This window comes from Asterias rubens, chromosome 10 (assembly GCF_902459465.1).
Source record: "Asterias rubens chromosome 10, eAstRub1.3, whole genome shotgun sequence".
NCBI lineage: Eukaryota > Metazoa > Echinodermata > Asteroidea > Forcipulatida > Asteriidae > Asterias > Asterias rubens.
Genome location: NC_047071.1, coordinates 15,411,564 through 15,430,871, shown reverse-complemented (window position 1 = coordinate 15,430,871; position 19,308 = coordinate 15,411,564). Strand labels below are relative to the sequence as shown.

Here is a 19,308-nt window from a genome sequence, read left to right as displayed (position 1 = left end):
AGAAAAATTTGCTTAAGCCTTAGCGTATTTCGCAGGTTAGCAGAAAAATTGGGCGGCCATATTGCGTGTTTACCTTAGATTTGCATTGTGACGTCATTTATTTTCGTGCGGTAAGCACCGGAAGGTGAGCATGCCTTTTCGTGTGCTCACGGTTAGCAGCGCTATTAAATAGAAATTGCAAAGTAAGCACAAAATCGGCCGCTAAGCAGCGCTATGAAATTGGGCCCAGAGGGCACAGTCTATGGCCTTTGTGCAATTCCAGGTCTCTACAGATGACCTAATAGTGTTTATAGTAGTATACCTTTGGTTTAAAAAATTGTAATTCCAATGAGATTCGTAGTAACACCCTGTGTAAAACTCTTTTGATTAGTGTTGGCTCTGAAAAGAACTAGTGGTTGACAATTCAATGTTTTGATCAGTATGTTCTGATCGTCTTCTTTTTTCTGTGTTCTTGCAGGCTTTGGCAACGAGAGACGCATTGGCCAAAGGTTTATACAGTGGGCTTTTTGAGTGGATCGTGCTTCAAGTAAATCATGCTCTTCTATCACGCTATGAGAAGACGGGTGAACATCAGGTAGGTCTTCAGAGCAAATGAACGGAAGAAATCAAATGTGGATAAAATAAAGGATTCGTTATGGCCACCTACGTCAATTTTGTGTGAAGTGACAAGTATTTAACAAGAGAATTGATACTCATAACTGTTCACATTATAGGAAAATTTATGAAGCAAGAATTGCCATATGAACAATGCAGTATCTGGCCTGCCAGAAAAGCCCTGGAATGTCTCTTTTTTAAAGGCAGTGGACACTATTGGAAATTACTCAAAATAATTATTAGCAGAAAACCTGTCTTGGTAATGAGTAATGGGGAGAGGTTGGTAGTTTAAAACAATTTGAGAAACGGCTCCCTCTGAAGTGACATAGTTTTCGAGAAAGAAGTAATTTTCACTGAATTTGATTTCCAGACTTTAGAATTAGATTGAGGTCTCAAAATCAAGCTTCTGAAAGAACACAACAAGAAGACTGGTTTTTAAAAATTACCAATAGTGTCCAGTGTCTTTAAAACAAATTACATGGTTTTACAACATAACCGCTCCAGATTGTTGGCGATATCTCAAACGCTACCACCTTTTGAAATGTTAGTCATATAGTATTAAAACAATTGAGCGGTTCCAAAAACCAAAGGTATATGTTCCCTTTAAAGGATTTGGGTACTGTTTCAAAATGTCCGTAGATTTACATTTAACTACAGGGTTTGAAGATAATGATAGTGGAAAGCTGCCCTTCAAATATTACTTACTGAGGTGCTGTAGTTTTTGAGGAATGAGTAAAACAAGTCACAAAAAAATGTTTGTCTCACAAAGACGACAATTATTTTAGCATGTAAAATCCCATTAACCAGTTATGATATTATACCATAATCATAGCATAACTGGTTAATACGTTTTTACATGCTAAAACTTAAACAAAATTTATTTGTTTTACTAATTTCTCAAAAGCTACAGCACCTGGTAATTAACATTTCAAGGGAAGCTTTCTACTATCTTAATCTTCAAACTGTGTAAGTTTAATGTAAATCTGTGGACATTGTGTTTTGTGTTAGGAAAAAGTACATAGACCCTGTAATGCTTTGTTCTTGAAACAATGCTTACAATTACAGTGCACTTTTCACAGCCTTGTTTTTGTTTTTTTTAAGTTTATTGAAAACAAGACAATTGGATTATATGTACACTTCCCCCACATGAAGGACTAAATCTACATTATGAAAATGCAACCAAAACTATAACTGTGCTATATTGACCACATTTGATGGATGTGTTTCTGTTTCTTTGGCCGTTTGGATGTCACAGGATAACGTCTTAAGATTCAATAGCTTTCTGTGTGGAAAGGTTGCAGGGTTTATATTTTAGTAATCAACGTTTTTTTTAAGTGATAAAACTGAAGACAGTCTTTTGTCTGGGGCTAGTTGGCAATAGTTTGTGAGGGCCAGGTTGTTTGGCTGTAATTAAACGCCATCCGCACACTGTTAACTGGTCAAGTGCAAATAAGGCCACCACCCTGTAGATTTTCCATGATAAATTTTTCTAGTTCTTTAAAATTCAGCTGAGAACTATTTTAATGGTATGTTTTTGTCCTTAAACGCTCAATATAAAGTCAAAATGAAGGTGTCAACAAAACTGTTCTTAGTGACCATCATTTGACAAAACCAGCATGATTGTATTGATCTTAATTTTGTTCATGTTCGTGTTAGCATTTCAAAATAGGCAAAAGCAGTTAAGATGTACATGTAGGGTCATAGATTGTCAACGTATAATGCCGATATACATGTACAGTATAGGCAAAAATATAGAGAAACATACAATAAAAGTCACATGTGCTCACTGATTGTTCTTATGCAGCTATATGAAGAAAAAAAATTCCTTGTAGCAGTGAGCAAGCAAAGAATGCGAATTACTTTCATGAAGTAAACACACATTCAAATACTCTCCAATAATATGTATAATACAATACACTAAAGTCATCTTTGATAAGAACAGTTGGAAGATGAATTTGAGTTCATTGATGATCAATTTCTTGACACATCCTTTAAAGGCCATTTGAGCATCTGAGGGGATTCCCCAAGATTTCTGTAATTGAAATACTAACTGCCAAACTGTAATGTGTTAAGGCGTCTCTAGAGACGAGTTTCTGTTTTTGGCATTAGTACTGTGTGCCATCAGCCATGCATCCCTTTTTGTGTGAAAAAAAAAGGGTGTTTATGATGTCTGAGGAAGTTTGTGGTTCGATTCCCAACAAAGTCTCACAACTGTGTGTTTTGTCATCAGAATGCAGAAAACACTCAGTATCTGTGAAGACTGTAGATGGTTCTTGTGATTGGTTTAGCCGAGTAGCGCTTATATTGCGCACAGGCTGTATACTCCACAGGGAGCTGAGATGGTTTGAGGAATGATTTAAGGCCCAGTGACCAGGGGGTAATAATGTCGGAAGGGCTTTGAGACACCCCCGGGCTTATATAAAAACAGGTTTTTATTATTACTATTATTAATGTATGTGCTTTACAAGTACATGCAAATCTGTGGAGCCAAAACTACAATAATTCTTTGAATGCATTAAGTTTAAGCTTCTGTTTGTTAAAAATCATAAATTTGAGGTCAGTTTTATAGCTAACCAAAGTAATAATAATGTTTGTTGAATTGCTTTATTTTTCTACACAGGGCAACTCCATCGGTGTGCTAGACATTTTCGGATTTGAAGACTTTGTTCTGAACAGCTTTGAGCAGTTTTGCATCAACTACGCAAATGAACACCTTCAGTATTACTTTAACCAACATGTCTTCAAACTTGAACAGGTAAAAAAATTCCCTTTGGTCCGGGAAAGAGTTATAATGGAAGTTATGTGTTATCATACTATGATTTATTCCTTGTAATAAAACCGGGATGCCTCATAAGTGAACTTAATCTTTGTAGCTTGCAAGCCTGTGGAAACCTGTGAACAAGGGTGCTTGCTACTTGAACCAGAAACAGAAACACCAGGGATAACCCCTACTCTTCCACTGGGTTCTTTTACGTGAACCACTATTTTTGATTATTTTAAAAGATAATCATCCTCCCTTGGTGTACCCCAAAATGTGCATAAAAATATACCTGGGTTCAGTTGGTCATCGAGGTTGCAAGAAAATTATGAAAGAAAAGAAGAACTTGTTGCAAAGAATTTTGTGTTTTTAGATGCCTGAGAAAGTCTTCATGCCTGAAGCCTTTCTCAGATTCCAATTTTGAGGTAAAAAAATCATCTCTTTCTCTAACACTACATTACTTCGTGTCGTTTTTAACAATGATTTTAATTATAAAAGCTTTCCAGTGCCCTTTACCAAGTAATTTTTTATGGTCAATACTTTTGGGAGTAATTACTAAAAGTGTACCCACCCTTTAAACTATAGAGTTGTAAATTTATCATAATATGTACAATGTTTTCCCTTGTTTTCCTTTTTGCAGGAGGAGTACAGAAGAGAAGGAATAATGTGGAAGAATATTGAGTTTATTGATAACACTGGTTGTTTGTTACTAATTGAGAAGAGACCTACCGGGTTACTTCATATTCTTAACGACGATTGCAAGTAAGACTTAGTATTATTGTAATTAATTTTATTACTGAGAAAATAAAATAAGCTGTTGCAAACAATTTACCAACCAAATGGACCGATGGTATAAATGCAAAAAATAGTTAATGGCCTGACGTTTCGACCCTAGCAGAGTCTTTTTTGAAGGAAGACTCTGCTAGGGTCGGAACGTCAGGCCATTAACTACTTTTTGCAAAGTTTATTACTATTAAATATTTCTTGTAATGAATCCAAGGATGCCTCATAAGTGAACTTGGTCACTGTAGCTTGCAAGCCTGAGGAACCTAAACAAGGGTGCTTGCTATGTGAACCCAAAACATTGGGGTTAAAGGGAAAGGTACTTGTTTGGTAATTGTCAAAGACCAGTCTTCTCACTTGGTGTATCCCAACATAAGCATAAAATAACAAGCCTGTGAAAATTTGAGCTCAATTGGTCATCAAAGTTGTGAGAAAATGATGAGAGAAAAAACACCCTTGTTGGACGAATTTGTGTGCTTTCAGATAAGAATAGCTAGAAGTCTTTTATTATTTTAGTGAGAAATTACATCTTTCTCAAAATCTATACTACTTCAGAGGAAGCTGTTTCTCACAATGTTTTTATACTATCAACAGCTCTCCAATGCGCATTACCAAGTCAGTTTTTAAGTTGATATTTGTTTTGAGTAATTACCAAACTTGTACCTTCCCTTTAACCCCTAATCTTCCAGGCTCTGGTCTAAGGTTGGATTTGAACCAGAGTCCACAGAAGTGAAAGGCAGGAAAAGAAACTACATGTAACAACATAACTACCATTACTTTTTTTAAACCTCACTTTTTCCTTGTTTTTCCTCGGTATTTTAAAACATGTTTTTTTGTCTTGCCAGCTTTCCGGCTAAAGACACCAATGGTGAGAATCTCCTGCAGAAGTTTACCACTCAACACAAGAACAGCAACTACTACCAGACTGTGCAGTTTGAGCAGGCCTCATTCATCATTCTGCACTATGCTGGCAAAGTCAGCTACAAAGTCAAGGTAAGAGACCGAGCCAGTAGGCCCAAAACATTATTAAGACCCCCCTCCTAAATAATATGGAAGACTCCATGTAGACACTAACCCTGTTCTCTGTGACAGGACCCTGTTACGTTGACGACTAGAGTTGTTGTTTTGGAAATGACGCTAGGAAGTGTGACACTTAATGCGTGTTCCACCAATCATATGCCAAGGATCTATGTGTGCGATTTGACACTACATGTATATGCAGTCTCATTCATAAGCGAGTGTTTGAAGTTAAAAACGCCTTTTTTCTGAGCTAAAATCATCATTTAAAAAAAAGTCAAAATCACTATTTTTCCTGAAGCTAAAACCATCATTTTTAAAGTTAAAATCATCATTTTTCTGAAGCTAAAATCATAATTTTTCTGAAGCTTCATAATTTTTCTTAAGCTAAAATTATAATTTTTCTGAAGCTAAAATCCTTGTTTTTCTTAAGTTAAAACATAATTTATCTGAAACAAAAATCCTCATTTCTCTAAAGCTAAAAATCACCCTTTGTTTGCTGAAGCTTCATAATTTTTCTGTTAAATCTAAAATCACATTTTTCTTGAGCTTATAATCACCATTTTTTCCCAAGCTAAAATCATAATTTTTCTCTAACCAATTGTTTCAGGATTTCCGGGAGAAGAATACGGATCTCTTAAGACCAGAGATCACGTCGGTGCTTAAGAACAGTAGTCTGTCCTTTGTTCGTGAGCTCGTTGGTATAGATCCACTAGCGGTGTTTCGTTGGGCCATCGTCAGGGCCTTCTTCAGAGGGGTTAATGGCTTCTTAGCTGCCGGGAGGAGACATAAAAATGGAGGTAAGATGCTTCTCCTCAAGATAACAACTTGAAGTAGTGCACAGCCATAATCATGGGTATGCTTTTTGCTACAGAGACAACAACTAATAAAAACTGAGTAACTCTTTGCAGATCTTGTATTCGACAAACTCAAGCACTCATCATTGAAGCAGCGATTGTTAATATGTATAATAACATTGCGATAACTGCTACATCAGTGGTTTTCAAACTGGTCATAAAATGGAAAACAAAAAAAGTTTGTACTCATGATTGTGGCTGTGCACAGATAAACCACAAGGGAAACTGACTGGGTATATTTGAAATAATTTGGGGGTAGAACAAAGATAAATTGACAATTTAACAACTACTAAAATGCTTTGATGTGTTGTACTATCTTATCGATAAATCACAACTTTTGGAAGGCTTGATTTCTGCTTCAAGTTGTCAGTGGAATTTGCCCAGCCGTTGATTTTTTTAAAAAAAAAATTTTTTTTTTTATTATAATTTTTTTTTTTTTTTAAATGCAGGTGAGCGGTCGAAAAAGGTAGTGAAGAAGCCTGAACAGCTGACCATCAACATACAGTCGCCAGAGGAAGACGTCTTCAGGTATTAAAATCTTTAAAATGTTTTTGTTTTGTATTCCTAGTTCTTTAAGTTGAACTATTGTTATCGCACCAAGGAATACATACTGCTATGTTCAACCTAGGGGCAGTTGGGTTGGTGTACAATACTAGTATCTTTCCTTGCCTTCAAGCTCAGAGACCCTGTTCGAATCCCACCAGAAAACTCACTCAATTGTGGTTTACCACGTGAAAATTCACTGGTTTGTAGTTTACCATGTGAAAACTCACTTGTTTGTGGTTTACCATGTAAAGGTTCACTGGTTTGCGGTTTACCATGTGAAAGCTTAATACTGGTTTGTGGTTAACTATGTGAATACTCACTGGTTTGTAGTTTACCATGTAACAACCGACTAGTTTGCGTTTTACCATGTGAAAACTCACTGGTTTGCGGTTTATCGTGATGTGAAACCTCACTAGTTTGCAGGGAACCATGTGGGTAATGTTACTATCCTTCATCGTAATTGAATGATTATGGTCCATACAGACACTCTATTAGTCTTTGCAGCCATGCATTTCCCCCCAATTGTTTGTATATGTACATGTTGCTGATTGTCCCAGCCCATACATGTTGCTGATTGTCCCAGCCCATCTATCCTGTCTTAGAAATATGTATTACGCAGCCAAAACGTACCGGCTCATGCGCCAGATAAAGTAAGTTCCTATCGACTGGCTTGACAAGTTTTTGAAACCAAAACCCCTCACCCACGTTTGTGTTTGCATCCGGAGCTATGAGTTTGGATTGGTTTGGGGTTTTTGTTTTTTAATTTGAGGCAATTGTTCTGCATTTTATTGTGCATGACTATAGAGACATGCTCAGGGTTTTGTTGTTCTTTAATACATTTGGATGGTTTTATTGCAGTGACATAAATTCTTACAATGCATAATATTATACTTTTGTTTCACAGAAGAACTAGTTCTAGTATGAACTTCATAATCTGTTAGCTTTCAGACTAAAATTTAACAATGATTTTTTTTTTTTCCCTTAACCAATAGTCTATAAAATACCTTTAAAGGCAGTGGACACTATTGGTAATTACTCAAACTAATTATTATCATAAAACCTTACTTGATAACGAGTAATGGGGAGAGGTTGATAGTATAAAACTTTGTGAGAAACGGCTACTTCTGAAGTGGCGTAGTTTTCGAGAAAGAAGTAATTTTCCACAAATTTGATTTCGAGACCTCAGATTTAGAATTTGAGGTCTCGAAATCAAGCATCTGAAAGCACACAAATTCGTGTGACAAGGTGTTTTTTTTTTCCATTATTATCTCGCAACTTTGACGTCCAATTGAGTTCAAATTTTCACAGGTTTGTTATTTTATGCATATGTTAAGATACACCAAGTGAGAAGACTGGTCTTTGACAATTACCAATAGTGTCCAGGGTCTTTTATAACGAAACACAACATTTGTATCATGTGCATTTAAAATGACCCATGGTTCATGATCTACATCAAGTCAAAAATAGGAAGCAAATTAAAGGGAAGGTATACTCTTAAAATTTATGGCAATAAAAACTTACTTGATAAGAAATATAGTAGTCAAAAACGTTTCTCAGATTGTGGGTTTCATTTTAGTAAATTATTCTTCCTGCGTGGAAATAACCGCTTCGGATTCGTGGCAAAATCCCAAAACGTTACCACCTTTTGCAATTCAATTCTCTCAGGTTTGTTTTAGTGTATATGTTTACATTTATATAGGATTTAAAAAAATCAAATGATTTAGAAAACAATCAGTAAAAGTTCTCTTTGAAGTTCTGCTGTTTTCCTATAATTGATTTGGATAAATCCCCTCAGTTTTGCAAAGTATTTCTTTGGTATGAACTTGGCCTATAGGTGTGATATTTATTTCAGCATCTCTGATGACGGTTTTGTTTGGGATGTTGTTATGCTGATTAGAGTTTTGTAAGACTGTGTAAGAACTTCTAATTCCATCTTAGAATTTTTAATTCCATCTGAGGCTTTGGTTTTTAGTGTGGTGGTCCGTGTAATTGTGTTTGGCCAAAACTTATTATTTCGCCAGTTCTTTGCTTACAGGGAGCAGAGCCTTAAATTTTAAGGCTCTGATGTTTTGGGAAACGGCATCTACCATTAGTTAGATACATTTTATTTTGTATTTAATTTTTTGGTGGTATGAATACTAACTAAATTTGTTCAACAGCAAGTTATCTACACTGAGTTAAAATGTTTTGTTGTTGATGCAGTTGGAGGACTACCAAGTTTATTATTGCTAACTAACTGATGTTTTTGTGAATTGAACTAATTGTGTTTTCTTTTATATATTAGTCGTACCTTATGTTTATTAAGAAAAAGGTCATCCTAAACTTAAAAACAAATTAGTAAAAGTCAAAGCAAATGTAGAGCGTTTTGTTTTGAGAAATTGCTATTTATGTATTCAGGCCTGTCACAAATTTGTTGTGTATACATCTCATTGAGGTACCTCATTCATAACAACAGCATCCCCCCATAACATTAACATTGACTGCATGAACAAGCTTGTTATTCTCTGCATGTGTTTGTTTTGCTCCGTACCGAACCCACAGGCGTCCAAACCGCCGAGCTATGCATGGTCGGAAGCATAACCCCCAAGTGACTGTCCAGGGGGACCCTGCTGAGGCAACCACCACGGACGGGAACAAGGATGACCAGCTATCCCCCTTACTAACTGAGGGGCAACCTTTACTCGGCCCCGGCAATTCGCTCAAACCCAGCCTGTTGTATGATGACTCGTATTGGAAAGCTACTCGTGTTATGAAGTATGTATCTCATTGCAGCATGTTGATTTTATTTTACCCACGCATCACGCTACTGCTAACACTCGTCTAAAGTTTGTTTTAACAGTTGACTGAAATGTTTGTTTACGTGCTTGCTTTAACCTGCTAGTCCTTGTTCGTAACATTAAATTCACAAATAACATTATTAATGTTTCATTCTTCAAAGACTCAAGTTGGAATGTTCATAATGTGTGGTATTGGACTTGTGGGGTTCATTCATCAAAATACCACTTATTTGTGTAGAATCATTACATCAAGTCTCACTGACTTTGTAACATAAGTTTTCCCGCAAAAATTGCGGACACAAATTTGACTTTTTGTTAAAATAGAAATTGTAGACAGCACACTAACACGTTAAAATAAGTGCAAGTTGTCAGTTTAGGTCAGTGTTTTTTTTTAGGTCAGTGTTTTTTGTTTTTGGTTGCATTTGACAGGTTTCAAGCTGCATTTGTTAGTAGCCATTAGCCATTAACGTAACAGCAACGATTGTAGCCATTAGCCATTAGCCACTAACGTAACAGCAACATTTGTACATAGCTCAAGGGACACTACATCAAATCTCATATTTTATTGAGATTGCACAATTTTTGATATTAGATTTTGATATTATTATTATTATTATTTTATTCGCCATAACAGTACAAAACAAAATACATTGACAACATTATACCCCAAGATGGGCATATAAAAATGTGTAGACTATTACTTTTATAACTCTTGGATTTATGTGGAACTTTTGACACAAAACGTAAACTTTCTCATAAGACCAGTGCAGTACATGTACATTGACTGATAGAAAAAGGTGAATGAATGTACGAGGTCACACTTATTGTAAACAAAGATCACATGGTCTATAGAATCTATATATCATACTCGTAGAGTCGAAAGCTAAGGCCATCTACCCTACCCTACTCATCATACTCATAGAGTCATATAAGAACTACATGTGTGTAGAGGGCGCACTGGCCTAGTTACGAGGCCCGGCGCCTGACCATTTTTGTAAGTTTCTTTTTAAACTGCAAAGCGTGTATTTATCATAAACACACCGATGTGTACATTTTTACTTCATATTCAATGTGCAGCGTTCATCTTACAAAAATGGTGTGCATGTCTCCTTGCGGTCTCTCGTTATGTTTGTGCACGCAGCATCACCCCAGGCGCCCTCTAGTTCTTATATACAACTCTATGATCGTAACTACAGAAACTAGCGTTTGTTTTGTGTATTTTTAGCTTTGATTGAAACACAATATCTTGCATTTTCTGATTGCTGTGGGGTAAAAACACTCTTCTTTTACCAAAGTATTTCATTTAGCATGTTTAGGAAGTGAAACTTATATTTTAAAAATAAAAAAGAATATCTGAATTGGTAGCTTTGTGTTCTTTTACTTGTGGAAGTTAACTTTTTAATAATTTAGGTTTGGTTTGTATGATTGAATGAATCACAATTTGTAATTATCAAAGTTACAATGTGTCTACGTGGGAGGGTGCACCTTTGGTAAATACCCCCTCCCATCAACAAAAATAAAAATAATAATAATAATAATGACCTTAACAAAAATTTACAAATAAATAAAGTAAATAAATAGTTTTAAAAACAATTTGGAAATCACATTGTTTTATAAATGCAGCATGAGTAATCATGGAACTTGTCTTCATAGCAGTGAGAAAAATACAAATCAGTCGGATAAATTGATTGTTTCATGAAAGTAAAAAATGCAGGGGAAAAAATCTAGGAAAAATATGCAGTTCAACATCTACATTGTACATGCTTCAACTTAAAAAAAAGGTAAAATAAAAAAATAAACGACAAGGGAAATCAACCGGATAGATTTTAAATATTTTAGATTTAAACAAAGAAATGGGAATTTCAGTTCAACTTATCCATAAGTTCCCGAGTTGATCTCACTGAAAACAAATTTTATTTGTTTTTTATTCTAAAGGAAGTCTTTCTGATAATTTGAACGCATCGTGAATGTCAACAATTTATATATCTAGGAAAATGTTCAATCTATATTGTACATGTTTCAGAAGTCCATGCTAACAACTTGAACAACTTAACAAAATGGTAATAAACCACAAGGGAAACTGACCGGGTAAATTTTAAACAATATAGGTTTGAACAAAGAAATGGTAATTTTAGTTCAACTTATCCAACAGTTCTGAGTTGATCAAGTAATAAACCACAAGGGAAACATGACTGGGTAAATAAAATATAAAAAAGTAGATTTGAACAAAGATATGGTGGTTTTAGTCCAACTTATCCATAAATTCACGAGTTTACCTCACTGAAAATAAATTTTATTTTGTTGATTCTCTAGGAAGAACAAGTCTTTCCGAGGAGCCCAGGCTGCACCAGTCAAGGTAATGTAATAGCAGCTAGAGTGTTACAAGATCTATAATTCATTTTACTGGCTGTAATTGCCTTTGATACCTTTGAAAACACCTGCAACCTTACAGCGTGGCACTCTAATCAGATTAAAATAATTCTCTGATCTTTGAAGTCGATGTAAACAAGAAAGTGCAGTCACCTTTGGCATTTCTGTATTTTTTGTCGAGATGGAATACTGTTAATTGCTACTATTTGTTATAATGTAATTATTCATTTTATTTTTGTTGTTGTGAGGGTATGACATATTTTTGGGGGGTAAAATGTAATTCAACTTTTTTTTTTATTATGGTAAAACAGTTTTCAGATTGTTAAGGGAGCTTTTTTTTGGAACATGATTTCTGTTTGATTATGTGCCATATAAAGCTAAAACAAGAAATGTTAGTCAGTTGTTTTATTCTCATCAAATTTTTCATACACATTATGGTTGTCTCTGAAAAAAAAAATATGTCCAAGAAACTTTGTTAATTTTTTATATTTGATTGTTTGTCGGGGTGTTTGTTCGTTGTTTGGTTTTTTTGTTTGTTTTTACTTCTCACCACAGAAGGTAGAAGTGGAAACCAAGATTCCATGAATGTGATTTGTCAGGATGTTTCACCCCATTCCTTCAGATTTTCTTGAAAGAGGCAAAATTGTCATCACACACAGAGATGAAAAGAATTTGCCATCGTTATGTTTAAAATGATGGAGAGAGTCTGTACCTCTAACATGAAAAAAAGATTTTCCAGCTTTTTTAACTTACCACAATCGCTTTTTCTTTGACAAGAATTAATGGAACTGCATTTGTTTTTATATTCCAGGGTTTGAGAGATTTGAAGTCTATGAAGAAATTGATGAGCAGGAAGATGGTTGGTTTCCGTCGGTCCTCAACCAAGAAACTTCCACCAACTGTCAGTGCACAGTTCCAGGTTAGTGTCTAGCATTCAGGGCTGGAATGTTACACTTGTCTGCAGGCCCGAGGCCAGTGGCTTAAGGGCCCGAAATGATTTTCAAACCTGGGCCCAATTTCATAGTAGTGCTAAGCACACAAATTTGCTTAGCATTAAATTTCTTCCTCGATAAAAACAGGATTACCAGCCAAATTTCCATTTGTTGAATATTGCTTGTATTTGGTATTCAGCTGCTGTTTGCTTGTCCTAAAAATCACGTGGGAATTTGGTTGACATTCCTGTTTTTATGAAGGGAGAAATTTCATGCTAAGCAAATTCTTGTGCTTAGCAGCTCTATGAAAATGGACCCTGATCTTTGAAACTAGTGAAAATATATCACAGGGTTTTTCACCATTTTCTGATTCTTGTTTTTGATGATAAACTTTTGACTCTGATTTCATCATGCTTCCATTTTGGGGGTAAAATGATGATGCACCAATGAAAAACGCACATCTATGCACATAGAATAAAACAAATTATTTTGTATCCTGTTGGTCAATTAAATTTCTTTACGTTTCTTTTTGCAGTTGTCCTTGAGTAAGTTGATGGAGACACTAAACCAAGCCAACCCGTTCTTCGTCCGCTGCATCAAGTCTAATTCCAATAAGGAACCTTGCCGTCTTGATGAGGCGCTGATGATGAGACAATTACACTACACCGGGATGCTGGAGACTGTAAGGATCAGGCAGTCTGGGTACAATGTACGACTCACATTTGAGGTAAGAGTCTCAGGAAATGGCGGTTTGTTTTAAAAGTTGAAATCAAAAGAATAGTTAGTGGCCTGGGCCAAATTTCATAGATCTGTTTATGCTTAATACCTTCCTGCTTAGGGAAAATCGGCAGGGTACCAGTCACAATTTGTACTTGTAACATGGCACATTGGCTGTTAACGTTATTCTGGTAAGCACAATTTTGTTGTGCTTAGCTATATTTTGTGCTTAAGTAGCTCTATCAAATTGGGCCCTGATGTTTTGATCCAATATTTAAGCAGAGTCTTTCTAGAAGACAACACAATACACACAAACAGGTATACTGGTGTAGCAAAAGCAGTCAAGTGGAAATAATAATAATAATAATGATAATAATACAGCATTTTTAAAGCACACTAAATCTGTAGAACATTCAAAGGCGCTGGTCAAAGAACAAGAAGAAAATTTCACTCTATATCTGCAAAGGCTAATCTGAAGAGATGGGTTTTGAGAGAGTGTTGGAATCGAGAGATGTCATGTGTGTCCTTGAGATGTTGAGGCAGAGAGTTCCAGAGGCGGGGTGAAATGTTACTGAATGCCCTGTCCCCCATGGATAAACGGGTCAGAGGAACATAGAGCATGCTGCCAGATGACCTCAGACCCGGCCTGGCACTACGGGGCTGAATCATGTTCTGTATGTAGGTAGGGGATAGTCCATGGAGAGCCTTGAATGTCAGAAGGATGTCAGGCCTCAACATAGAGCATGCTGCCTGATGACCTCAGACCCGGCCTGACACTACGGGGCTGAATCATGTTCTGTATGTAGGTAGGGGATAGTCCATGGAGAGCCTTGAATGTCAGAAGGATGATCTTGTATTGGATTCTGGAATGAATGGGTAACCAGTGGAGATTGTGTAAAATAGGAGAGATGTGTGAAGATATTTTGGTACCGGTCAGTAATACATGAATAGAGAGAGAGAGAGAGGCAGAAAGCACACAGAAAAACACATGGGATTAACATTGAAAAATGTGTGCCTTCTGCCTCTCTCTGACTAAAGCAGCAAAAACAATAAACAAACTTTTCAAAAGAAGCTACCACAGCTATTATAATGATTCGTCTAACATCTTGTGCAACAACTGAGAGTCTTCATCAACTGTCTTGCTGATTACATGTTTTGCCATCTTTCTTTTTTTGCATTGTTTTTGTAGGAGTTTTGTCATCGATTTCATTTGCTGCTACCAAACGGCAGGGCATCAAACCTTGAAAGCATCCAACAATTCCTGCAGAACATGGAGTTGGATCCTAAACACTATCAACTCGGCAAAAGCAAGGTGAGATTTGGATTTGTGACTCTAGATGGGTCTTTCAACCTGGGTCCCAATTCATGACACTTCTTACCTCAGAATGCTGCGCTTACGTCCCATAGGATTATGAGCTTTACGTGGCTTGGTAAGCTTAGAGTTCCATGGTGTGCAGAATTGTGAAAATGGACCCTGATCAGGGACTAATGTCATAAAGATGTTAAGCAGGAAATTCTGCTAAGCAAATTTCTTGGCTAAGCAAGAATTGACCAGGGTACCAGTCGCAGCAATGGTAACTGTATGAAGCTTTTGCTGGTGACCTAATTTTTTCAAAGCAAACCTGTTTGTGCAAAGCAACTTCTTATGGTTACAGGCCATAAGAAATTGTGCCCAGTAAAGAAGTGACTGTGTATTCTAGAACTTCCACACACATTTCCTAACAGCTCTTTATATTTCCTTAGATTTCTTCCAATGACAGTTTTTTTTTAGACATTGGGCCATTCAAATTTAAACAAGTTCAATTTATTGACGAAACTAAATAAATCATCTTATATCTACAGGTGTTTTTGAGAGAGAGCGAACGTCTTAAGCTACAGGAAGCATTACACAATCATGTCTTGAAGAGGATCGTGACTGTACAGAGATGGATGAGGGGAATCCTACAGAGGCAAAGATACCTGCAAATAAAATACTCTACTATTGTAATACAGGTAGGACTGTCATCATAACGCTGCAAGACTAACTCCCCAAAACACGTCAAGGATTTTCGGAAAAAATATTTTTTTCACAATACTGTTTTGGTCTTGTTCTGTATCTTGTATATGTACAATCACCCATAGGGTTGGGTGGGCCATTGAAATAAAATTTGCCATAATCAGGATGTCTATGGCCTACTTTTATGTCTTGATGTCGGGTACAAAATGGTGTTCAACACTGATAAAAGATTTGAAACTGAATCTATATTATATAGCAAATCATCCTAATGGAAATATCACACCAACTTGTTTTAAAGATGACAATGAAAATTTTTTAGTTTTAAACATGGGAGGAAAATCCAAAAGAGGGAAATTCCACACAGTACGATAGGGAATCAAAAACGATCATGCATGAATCATTTCTCAGATTCAAATGTCGGGGGTGAACAAATATTATCCAAACCGTATTACTCTGAGGGGAATTCTTTCCCAAAATTTATCCCATCAACATCTGTGGCACTTTTCACCAAGTAAGCTGTTATTGTCATTAAATCTTTGAGTATTTACCAATCTATGACCCCACCTAATAAGGCCATGTCACACAGGGCAACTTTTACAGGCAACCAACTGCAGCCGCGCCACGCATCTGGAACTCTCTACCACTTAATCTTCGATCTTGTCTTTGTACTGCAAAATTCAAGTCTCTTCTTAAAACTTATCTTATGTCACAGGTTTTCAATGACTAATTTTGTTATGTCTGTTTTTCTTTGTGTTGTGTTTTGTTTTTGGTTTTACTGCGCCTTGAACACCCAGCAGGGTGGATATGTGCGCATTACAAGTCTTATTATTATTGCATGTAAAAAGGAACACTTCTGTAGCACAAGAAAAGAAATTCTGTAGTGCAGCAGAAATTTTTCTAAAAGTATCTTCATCTGTCCCCAAGAAAATTATGTGAGCTTTTTCCCCCTTCTTTTGTGGAGTAATACAACATACATTAAACAAATTATCTTCAACTTTCCGCAAGAAAATTAAGTGTATTTCTTTTTTGATTTTTTAGTCTGGTGTACGAGGTATGTTCAGCAGGAGGCTACTCCGGCAACTGCAGAATGAGAGAGAACGCAAGCTGGCGGCAATCTTTATTCAGAGCTGTTGGCGTGGTTACCACCATCGGAGTCTACTGGAGAAACTTCACCGTGGTACTCTATGGCTCCAGTGCTATATCAGAGGAAACGCAGCCCGAAGACTGTGAGTTGTCTGATGTCCTGTAGGCTTACTTTTAAAATCACTTGAGCAGTTTTGATTGAAAAGTCTCAAGTCTATTTTGCACACATGTGGATTACAATGCTGTATGTTTCTCAAAAGCAAAGCGCTCATACATTTTTAAATTTTTTTTATTTTATGACTTTCCTCTAGACGTGTAAGGCACTTGGAGTAAGTAGAAAACATGTAGATTAATAAAAATCAACAATTATATTAATTTGTATTATTGTTATTAACAGAAATTAAGATTAAGATAAGAAATTTTCAAACTGGCACCCCCAAACAAAGATCTTGACAAAACAGGGAGACCGCCAACATAGGGCTAGATAGCTCAGTTGGTAGAACGCTGACACATTTATCTGGATGTCTTAGGTTCAAACCCCCGCTCTAGTAAATTTGACTTCTTTCAACCTCACATCATAAATAATTCTTCTCAACAGATTTGAGAAGTTATTAGATGAGAGGCAGGAGCAAGAGCGTCTCCTCCTTGAGGAGGAAGAGAGGCAGCGTCTTGAGCATGAAGAGCAGATGAAGCTACAGGAAGAGCTTCTACGAGCGACGTCTACCACCAAACAACGAGACGAGGCTCACTCCTCCATGAGCGACGAGGGCATCCTGACTCCCGATGATCTGGAGGAGTTTGAGATGGACAGGAAGAGGACGAGGACGATGGAGTCGGAGGAGTGAGTATATTTTGTCTTGTTCCCTGTGTGTGTTTGGAATGATGAGTGCTGGTTATTATCACATCTAAAGGGAGCCAGACTATTTTGTCTGAAAAAGTCAAGCTGTTTTATTGTTAATATTTGTTTGTTGTTTAAATCCATACTTAATGAGTTTGACCCATCCAGCACAGCTAATCATCTGGGGGCCTCACATACATTATATAGACGTTAACAGTGATAAAATACTTTGGCAGAAAGCATACAAAATATTTGAAACATATTTAATAACTTTTTACTAAAGATGAGCAACTACACTCTTGGGAAAAATGAATGAAATTATGCATCCTATCAGCCAACCACAAAATAAAAAAAATGCAGATAACAATTTTAACAAAACAATAATAATATAAATTTGGTTTTGATATAATGCCTAATGAGAGTATATCTTGTATCTTAGGAGCAGTGGCATTCTGGATGGGTCTGTTGGCTCCGATGAGCTGCTCTTAGATGATGAAGCTCCTCATAAGACTCCTCATGTAATACCAGACCACCACCATGAAGAGAAGGAGGAAGAGGAGGAGGAACATCCTGAGACGCCACCGATGTTGACTGGAGTCCAACGCTCCGGATCAAGGTAAACATCAGTGGACACTTCGCTAAAATGTTTGCATTGCGACGGAGCGGTTAAGAGCTCCAGCGGCTATGAGCACTGGACTCAAGCTCTGGGCCCAATTTCATAGCGCTGCTTAGCGGCCCATTTTGTGCGTACTATGCGATTTTCCATTTCATAGCACTGCGAACCGTAAGCACATGAAAAGGCATGCTAACCTTTCGGTGCTTACTGCACAAAAATAAATGACGTAAAAATGCAATCCATGGTAAACACGCTATATTGCCGCCCAATTTTTCTGCTAACCTATGAAATACGCTTGCTCCTGAGCACTTTTTCTCCCACAGTAAGCACGAAAATTTGCTTATCGTTTAGCAGCGCTATGAATTTGGGCCCTACTGTTCCTGAACAGCAGAGTGTGGGGGTCGACCACCCAGTCATGACACTTGTGTCTTTAAGCAAGACACTTGACCATTAGTGCCTTGTCATTTGGATGGACAGTTAAGCATGTTCCCATGTGTTGTGTAATGCATCTAAAAGAACCAAGTTTGTTTTAGCTAAGAGAAGGGGTTTGCCGTGGTGTTTCTGGCAGTAGCTGCTGAATGCGCTGCAGCACCTTGTAAAACCCCTACCAGGTGCTACATACATTGGGTTCATAGTTTAAACAAATTATCTTAAGTCAATCATAAATCATAAGTCTCATAATTAAAAAGTATTGTAAATTTTCTTTCAAACTGTATCAGGGTCAAGGATCTTGCTTTTGCAAGCAGAAGGGGTTTGACTCTTTGTTTCTTGCAGTGGCTACTGAATGCGCTGCAACACCTTGTAAACCCTTACGAGGTGCTACATAAATTGTTCTCATAATAAAAAAAATTATATCATAAGTCTCGTAATTTAAAAATAAAATCATCAATTGTCTTTTCAACTCCATCAGGGTCAAGGATCTTGCTTTTGCCTACCAAGAGCATCATCGGAGGAACGCCATCCACAGAGAGCACGATCATTCTGGAGATGACTCCGGAAGAGATTCCCAAGACATCCTCTATCCTCTAGAAGAAGGCGATGTGGTGGAAGGACAGAGGTTATCAGATACTGAAGGTCAAAGGTTAACGGACGCTGATGGTCAGGTGACGTCATCGGTCAAGGAGAGCGAGAGTTCAGATGATATGGTGCCAGCCTTGAGAATAAAGGTGAGTTGTGTCTGAATTGATTTCATTTCACTTCATTTATTCAGGTTATGAAGTCAAGGACCCTCAGTAAATGATGATTTTAGAGGGAAAATGTATGAAACTAAACCAAAAGATTATTACCTGAAACAGACGAAGACAAAATACATGTTGTCAGGTCTTCGCTGGAATCATTATGAGGGTGGCGGAAGCGCGCGAAATTGAAATGCTTCTCAAGAGAGGGCGCTTCTCTTGAATAATTAAATGTTACATAATAAGTAA

The 19,308-nt window shown here is 36.9% G+C and overlaps 1 protein-coding gene across 2 annotated transcripts in view; it reads left to right on the top strand.

The window, feature by feature from the left end:
- LOC117295430 (unconventional myosin-IXa-like) overlaps window positions 1-19,308 on the top strand; it is a 65,823-nt gene that overhangs the window by 32,815 nt on the left and 13,700 nt on the right. The window contains exons 7-22 of one of the 2 annotated variants that reach the window (XM_033778082.1): window positions 458-574; window positions 3,215-3,349; window positions 3,993-4,114; window positions 4,981-5,128; window positions 5,763-5,952; window positions 6,459-6,537; window positions 9,097-9,309; window positions 11,646-11,688; window positions 12,514-12,621; window positions 13,170-13,361; window positions 14,541-14,663; window positions 15,194-15,343; window positions 16,386-16,573; window positions 17,029-17,271; window positions 17,708-17,884; window positions 18,795-19,050. In XM_033778082.1, the coding sequence (XP_033633973.1) occupies window positions 458-574; window positions 3,215-3,349; window positions 3,993-4,114; window positions 4,981-5,128; window positions 5,763-5,952; window positions 6,459-6,537; window positions 9,097-9,309; window positions 11,646-11,688; window positions 12,514-12,621; window positions 13,170-13,361; window positions 14,541-14,663; window positions 15,194-15,343; window positions 16,386-16,573; window positions 17,029-17,271; window positions 17,708-17,884; window positions 18,795-19,050 (2,484 nt within the window). The remainder of the gene's footprint in view (window positions 1-457; window positions 575-3,214; window positions 3,350-3,992; window positions 4,115-4,980; window positions 5,129-5,762; window positions 5,953-6,458; window positions 6,538-9,096; window positions 9,310-11,645; window positions 11,689-12,513; window positions 12,622-13,169; window positions 13,362-14,540; window positions 14,664-15,193; window positions 15,344-16,385; window positions 16,574-17,028; window positions 17,272-17,707; window positions 17,885-18,794; window positions 19,051-19,308) is intronic. The other variant, XM_033778083.1, reaches the window with a different exon arrangement.